The 7717-nt window shown below is 38.3% G+C and overlaps 1 protein-coding gene across 1 annotated transcript; it reads right to left on the bottom strand.

Moving 5' to 3' along the window:
- Nucleotides 1-1256: 1256 nt before the first annotated feature.
- LOC143880727 (uncharacterized) lies at nt 1257-4618 on the bottom strand. Its single transcript, XM_077383700.1, has 3 exons — nt 3646-4618; nt 2042-3529; nt 1257-1351 (listed from the first exon to the last, which is right to left on the bottom strand). The coding sequence occupies exons 1-3, from the start codon at nt 4616-4618 to the stop codon at nt 1257-1259; spliced, it is 2556 nt and encodes an 851-aa protein (XP_077239815.1).
- Nucleotides 4619-7717: the final 3099 nt, after the last annotated feature.

Below are 7717 nucleotides of genomic sequence, written 5' to 3'. Positions count from 1 at the left end.
AGCACCTAATCTAAAACAATATCAAAATGAAATCAATAGGACCTAGGTCACTCAGATGGATGATCCGGTTTGAAAGGGATCATGAATTACACTTTGAAAGTAGATCTACTAGTAAAGTCTAAAAGGATTAGAGGGATAAGGAATCCGAACTGATCGTGATCATGGCATAGGTGGATCTAATCCTAAGTGGACACACTGGCAGCTTAAAATCACATGTCATATGCATAAAATTATATTAAAAATATAGTCTGCCTATTTTACCCTTTCATAAGAATCATTAAAGACCTAATTTATAGAAAATATACGGATTAAACTTTGAAAAATCTTTGGTAACAAGCAATGCTACTATTTTGTTTGTAATACATTCTAGTCCAACTTAGATGTTACAATTTGTGGTGTTCGCATCCGTTGATACAGTGGGCAATGAATACTTTGATTTTTGCTTTTGCTACAACAATGGTTGGATGGTTATAATCCATTGATCAAATCATCCGATAAAGGATGGGCCCAGGCAAATAAACCAAACTATTGGTGGTCCACTAGACACACAAACATGATCACCACAAAGTGCCACATGCATCGAGTGTGCTAAAAAATGTTGACATGGGTAATGCTTCCTTCTAGTAACCCTCTTAAATACCCAACTTTATGGTTTTTTTAATAAATTTTTGTCAAGAGTTTTTTTTTGGAAATTTTACTATTTTTTATTTTATTTTTTTTTAAAATATATTATATTTATAATATTTGTAATTTTCTTATAATTTTTAAAAATAAAAAAATTACCTGATTTTTCTCAAATCCAAACTCTAACAATTTGCCAAACAAATATCTACATGAGTGTATCCCATAAGAGTCATGACATGTATAGGAGACCTAGCCCACATAAGAAGCTTAAGTGCAACAACGACCACAATGCGCAAAGAGCTATTAGGGGAAGTAGCCTACAATAGGACGAGCTTAGCATACTAATGGGAGAGAATAATACAAATATGAGAACAAATTTATTCATGAAAAGTTTACTCTTTATTCATCAGTCTCAAGATTTGAGAATAACATTTATTAATGGGAGGAGAAACTTAGATGCGAGAAAAAATGCCATAGCTACAAGTAGCAGCATTACCCACAACACATATATAATAACACATTAAGTTAACGAGTTTACAATGGAAGCTTTGAACTGAAAGACATCAAGAAATAATATCATAGTAAATTGTGATGTAAGATGAACTTTCACCAACCAATAAGGAAATATTTCATCACTCTCCATGAACCCTTAGCCCAAGAAATCTCTCCCTAATTGTATGCATTTCCTTTGTAACATCTCCCATCTCCTTTCGTTCTCTTGGCAATTCTGCAGAACATACAACTCCAATCCTAAATAATGACACCAAGCACTCTCGCAATCGACCTATTCTCTCTTGGTTAATCCTAGAATTGTCGGTACCTCTTTCTTCCTCATAATCTAATGACAGTAGCGGATCCAGAATTTCCATCACTCGTTCAGGCAAAGCCAACTAGACAAATTTGTTAAGGCTTAAGCCATCCTTAAACATGTCATATGTGGGGCACTTTCCAGTGAATAACTCCAATAAAAGAATCCCATAGCTATACACGTCCCCAGATTTTGACACAAGGCTTCCCATCCCATATTCTGCAATTTCACACATCTCTTATACTTTTGTTATGACAAAGGAAGCAATAAATTATTTAGAAAGTAAGGGAATATAGAGGACTTTGTTTTGAGAAACAAAAAGGGAATAATTTTTACCTTAGAAGCATTGAAAGGACTTGAGTGTTGAGAGAAGCAAATAATGCATTTTTAATGGCAAAACACAAATTATGCAAAAGCATGCATAAACTATGGACTCAATATGATTGAATTGCCTCAATGAAATAAATGATCGTCCTTGCTTCCAATCAATGAGTTGATGGTTAAGGACTCATGAAACTGAAGTAAAATTTAGCATAATTGAAATTGTTTGACAAAATTAAACAATTTTGTTCTATCATTTTTAAAAAAAGAAACTAAATAAATTTTTACCTGGAGCAATGTACCCAACAGTTCCCCTTAACCCAATCGTGCTGCTTTGACTTTCAATGGAGTTGCGAATGATTTTTGAATAGAAACTAGCTAACCCAAAGTCACCCACATGACCATTCATGTCTTCATCAAGAAGAATGTTGCTGGGCTTCAGATCACAGTGAATGATTGGCATATGACAATGATGGTGAAGATAATCCAAAGCAGAAGCCACATCGATTGATATGTTTAGTCTTTCAATGAACGTCAAAATCCTCAATTGATGCTGCTCATCTACCTTTGGATGCAACCACTTCTCTAGACTCCCATTTGGCATGTACTCAAAGACGAGAGCTTTGAAATCATCACCTCCAAATTCTATACTTGAGCAAGAAGTTATAATCTTGACAAGATTTCGATGGCGAATGTTTCTTAGTGCTTTGCACTCAGCCATGAAACTCTTCGCGGCTCCATGTAATTGAAGGTTGAGAACCTTCACCGCAACAATATTTTCTTCATGCCCAAGAATTCCTTTATACACTGTTCCGTAACTACCGACACCTATCAAATTTGCCGAACTGAATCCATTTGTTGCTTTAATGAGCTCCGCGTAGGAAACCTTTACATGTTGACCCTCTATAGAAGTTGTGGGAGATGATTTCTTCCTTGATTTTCTTAACCAGTAAAGAACCACACTGGCACACAAAAAGAAAATAAAAAATAAAGCCCCACTTGCTACTGGGATGATCACTTTTGAAATATGTGATTTTCCTTTCCTCTCATTATCTAGGACGGGGCATGGATCCAATTTTAATTCTGGGATACCTCCACAAAGGTTGTCATTTCCAATGACCGTGATAGCACTTGCATTGCTAAAAACCCCTTGTTTTGGTACATCACCCTGTAAATTATTGAATGACAAGTTTAGATACGTTAAAAGCTGCAACTCCTCTAGATATTTTGGAATCCTCCCGGAGAAGTTATTGTAGGAAAGGCCAAGGGATTGAATTGCTTTTAAACTACTCAAAGAAGAAGGAATGGTCCCTTGAAAGTAGTTGGCATCCATATAAAGTTCTATTAAGCTTTCACATTTACCAAGGGTACTTGGAATTTCACCAGACAGTTTATTAATAGAAACATCCAATATTGCTAGATGTATCAAGTTACCAACATCTAGTGCGAGGGAGCTGGTCAATGAATTATGAGACAAGTCAAGTGCTATTGATAGGGAAGAAAGGCCGATGACTTGTCTCGGTAAGGCACCACGAAGCTTATTATTAGAAAGAAGCATTATTTCCATATTCTTGCAGTTTCCTAGGGCTGAAGGTATGCTTCCTGTCAGGTTGTTTTCATGTAACTCTAACAGGTTTAATTGGGTATTATTACCGATGGAAGATGGGATTTGTCGTGACAGCATATTTTCATACAGGAACATTTCTTGCAAGTTCCTCAGCTTCCCTATTGAAGTGGGAATAGTACCCGTGATGAAGGTTTTGTATATACCAATACCTGTAAGTTAATGAGATTTCCAATGTGACTAGGGATGCTTCCAACAATTCTGCTATCTCCTAATCCTAGCCATCTCAGGTGAGTAGAGAAATTGGCTAATGAGCTGGGCAATATGCCTCCAAAACGATTTTTGCTTAGATCCACAGTATCTAGATAACTACAATTGGTTAAAGAAGTGATAAAACTCAAGTCATCTGCTTTTCCAGTTCCAAACTGATTTCCCCATAAATAGATCTTGGTCAGATGTTGTAGGCTTCCAAGATCTTTAGGTACCGGCCCACTAAAGTGGTTGCCTCCTAATACAAGCCATTGAATCCGAGAAGCATTGGATAATGAGATTGGAAAGCGTCCTGTAAATTGGTTAGCGCCTAAAAGCAGAAATTGGAGTCTAGGGAGAGAGATTCCTATGTCAGATGGAAGGCTCCCATATAGATGGTTTTCCACCACGGCAATACTCTCTATAGACGAGATATTATAAAGAGAGGAAGGAATGATACCGGATAGTTTATTATCAGTAAGCACAATGGATACCAAGTTCTGTATTTGGGCGAGTTCCTCCGGGATGCTACCCTCCAAATTGTTAGACAGTAGATAAAGATGTGTGAGAGATGAAAGGTTCCCTAGTGAAGGCGGAATGCTTCCCACGAGAAAATTTGGACCTAGTTCCAATATTTTGAGATTCTTGAGAGTACCAAGCTCCACAGGAATTTTTCCTGTAAGATAGTTGTGGCCCAAACTAATGACTTGGAGGTCTATAAAGCGGGTGAGATTGGCTGGAATTTCCCCTCCAAGAGAATTGTAGCTCATATTAAGAACTCGCAATCTGAATAAATGGCCAATTTCTTGAGATATTTGGCCGTTGAAGCTGTTTTCTTGGAGGTAGATTTCTCTAAGGAAGGTGAGGTTGGATATAGAAGGAGATATAAAACCCGCCAATTTTTGCTGACGAAGGTCGAAAACGGTGACCCTTTGATGCCTACGACTGCAAGTCACTCCTTTCCACTCGCAGAAATGAAGAGAATGGTTCCACGAGCTCAAGGCACCAAGAGGATCACTGCTTATCATATCCTTAAAAGCAAGCAGAGCCATTCGATCATTTTCATTTCCTAGTAAGGAAGTGGTGGTGGACGTGCAAAACATGAGATTTATAGAGAGGATAAATGTGCAAAAGACACCGAGAGTCGTAACTTGTAGCTCCATTTGTGGTGGAGCTCAAGATTTCTCCTTCCCAATTTTCTTTCATCTTACCCCGCCTTTAGTAATGTATATAGAGAAATGTACACATTTTATACTATTATAATTTGGAGGTCAATGAAAGACATACAGAAGAGTGTTCTTGGGTAGCTAGGCAATTTTGAGGAAAGCCGGCATTTTGTGTTACTTGTGCGGTAGAGACGAGCCACCTCAGATGGCAGGAAATGAATAAGACAAAATCTGCTAAAAAGTGAGCACCAGTGAGTGTTGTCTCGTGCAAAAGTGAGCCGCGAAATGTCTGTCCACACAATTGCATAGCAAATCCCGAAAAAGAACTGAAAACCGAATGGACGAGGAGTCCTTTTGTTGGGTACTGACTGGCCGGCAGGCATAGGTCAACACTATAAAGCCGGCTAAGACTTGATCAAAGCTAGTTTAGGATTTTTTTTAGTATATCTCAGGCAAGGGATGCCCTTTCGTGATGGGAACAAGACTACATAAGATATGCTTGATCAACAGTCGATCTCCATCTCACATACAGACCCTTATGCCCCTTTATGGACCCAAAAGTTGCCTTTGCCATTGATAGTTGGGGTGTAAATGGATATTTGAAACTTCGATTACCGTCCGCATCCGAATCCTTTTAAAGCGAATATTTATCCGAATCTGTTTCAAGCGGATATTATCCAAATCCGTTTATAAGATATCCGGCTCTTAGCGGATGCAAATCTGGTAAATAGTATATCCGACCCGTTTAACATCCGAATCCGAGAAGCACATCCTTTATTTATTATTAATAATATCATTAATATTTATTTTTAGTAATGACACACTATCTTTTGTTTCTAAAAGAAAAGTGAATTTTCTTTTTAGAAAAAAAAAAACAAAAACAAAAAGTGTTATGGGTGGGAAATTGAGTAATCTCTCATTTTAAGGGCATTCTTGGAGTTTGACATGGCTTCTTTATGAAGCAGCAAAAATGGGTTGCAGGATGAGAGAGACAAGTGGATCATGGTTATTGCAAGAAGATGACATAGCTTCTAGAGAATTTTAAACCAAAAGGTCATACAGGTCATTGATGGTAAATGAACGGCTCAGATCAATTTTCCAACTTAGGGTTATATAAAAACCCAAAATGCAATTAAAAGATGGGACTTCTAAGGTTTGCAAGGAGAAGCAATAGATAGGTGAAAGGAGGTGGCCGAGTCACCATCTCTGGCGTTCCTTGGTGCCCTCAAGCCCCACCAAAATCCACCGCCGCCCCTCTCCACCTTCCCACGGCCACCTCCATCACCCCCAGTCACCTCCATCTCCAACCCAATCCCCATCTCCATCCCCATTTTTCTTCATCTTCCACCATCAACACTCCCACTTCCCCTATTCAAAATAGCCAAAACCCATTCCATCATATACAAAAAAAAAAAAAAAAAAAAAACCCAAAGACCATAACCAACACTATCCATCCCCATCGCATCTCTCTCTGCCTTTGTTTTAAAAGGAAGAAGAGGATCTCATATATTTTAGGGTTTGAGAGTTAATTTTGAGAAGAGAAGATAGATGTCTAGTTTTAGGGATTGGAAAATTCATTTGAGGAGTAAGAAGGAGAAGAAAGATAAAGTGCTGCAATAAAATATTCAAATTTACTGGATAAACGGATAGGGATAATATCCGAATTCGAACAATATCCGTTGGAATCGAATTCCGTAATAGATATTAAATATCTGTTGAATCCGAATCCGAATCTGAATTCAGATAGTGTATATATATTGTAATCGAATTCAGATATAGCCATATCCGCTCCGAATTGGATCCTTTTACAGCCTTAATTGGTAGTAAAAATGACTTTTTGCCATTGATAGGCCCCGCACCATCAAAGCATGAGGTGTAAAATGGTGCCACCTCAAATGCATAGGTTTGGATAGAGACTGTGGACCCCACTTCATCAATAACATTAGGGGTAAAATAGTGGGCTCCACCCATGCATAGGTCCGGGTATAGATAGCGGCCACACAGACCAAAACCTGAGGTGAAAAATGGCGGGCCCCATCTTATAAAACATTTGAGGTGTAGAATGTTGGCCCCATCCTATGCATGGGTTTGGGTGGAGATGGTGGGCCCTCCACATCAAAACTTGAGGTCTAAAAGGTAGCCCCCCGTCATAATAGGAAGTGTAAAATAGTGAGTCCATCAGATAAGTGTAAAATGGTGGGCCCCACCCATTCTATGCTTTGGTAAAAAGTGTTAGGCCCCACTCAATAAAACAAAACTTGAGTTATAAAGTGAAGGTTTTCCAATAATAATTTTTCCTGGAAAGAAAGCTACATCGGAGAGAAACATGCATAGATATATCTGTATGTATATGGTGCAAGTCAATTTTGTTTTTCCTATGATCTTCCGATGACCACACGATAAAGTGTACCCTCAATCCGTAGCTTTCCATTGTGTTCAGATTTTGACAAACTAACAAGATTTCACACTACTTCATCTTGTAGTTTCCCAACTTGTGTAGATCATCTATGTAACTGTTGGTTAATCATCATCTATATAAATTGCCTTGGAGGAAACAAATAAATGAATAGTCGGGGTTGTGATTTTATGGACGAATTAACACCAACAAAACAAATAGGAAAAGAAAGAAAAAGGAAATGTGGGCAGAATTCGACACACAAAAATAGCAGTATTTTCATGGTTTTGGCTCCTATCATTACTGTCTATGGGGTGGATCTTCCAGAGTTCTAGAATTCCAAACGATCCCGAAAACCCTTACAAAACTGAAACCTTTATCCTTATAAAGAAAAAGAAAATGTCGTCGGAAACAAGCAGGTAATCCCAAGACAAGAGGAATGATAGATGCAAGGGCTAAAGAAGAGCCCTTGAATAGGCCCACGTCATTTTAAAAGTCGGTTGAAAAACTGAATTCGGTTGCACATAATGACGTGGATCTATTCACGGGCCCTTCTTAGCCCTTGCACAAAGAGGGCCCTTGCATCTATC

The sequence above is a fragment of the Tasmannia lanceolata genome, unplaced genomic scaffold, assembly GCF_043159265.1.
Source record: "Tasmannia lanceolata isolate RefF3 unplaced genomic scaffold, GAP_Taslan_0.1 ptg000007l, whole genome shotgun sequence".
In the NCBI taxonomy this organism is placed as follows: Eukaryota; Viridiplantae; Streptophyta; class Magnoliopsida; order Canellales; family Winteraceae; genus Tasmannia; species Tasmannia lanceolata.
The sequence above is the reverse complement of the archived record's forward strand: the minus strand, read 5'-3'. Positions and strand labels throughout refer to the sequence as shown.

What these genes read in the sequence shown, in the direction of transcription:
- LOC143880727 (XM_077383700.1), bottom strand. Translation starts at nt 4,618, where the DNA reads ATGGCTCTGCTTGCTTTTAAGGATATGATAAGCAGTGATCCTCTTGGT. An exon ending in AAGCAAAAATCGTTTTGGAG is followed by an intron (nt 3,530 to 3,645) that starts GCATATTGCCCA and finishes ATTAACTTACAG; the next exon opens with GTATTGGTATATACAAAACC. An exon ending in TGTTGGGTACATTGCTCCAG is followed by an intron (nt 1,352 to 2,041) that starts GTAAAAATTTAT and finishes TATGTTCTGCAG; the next exon opens with AATTGCCAAGAGAACGAAAG.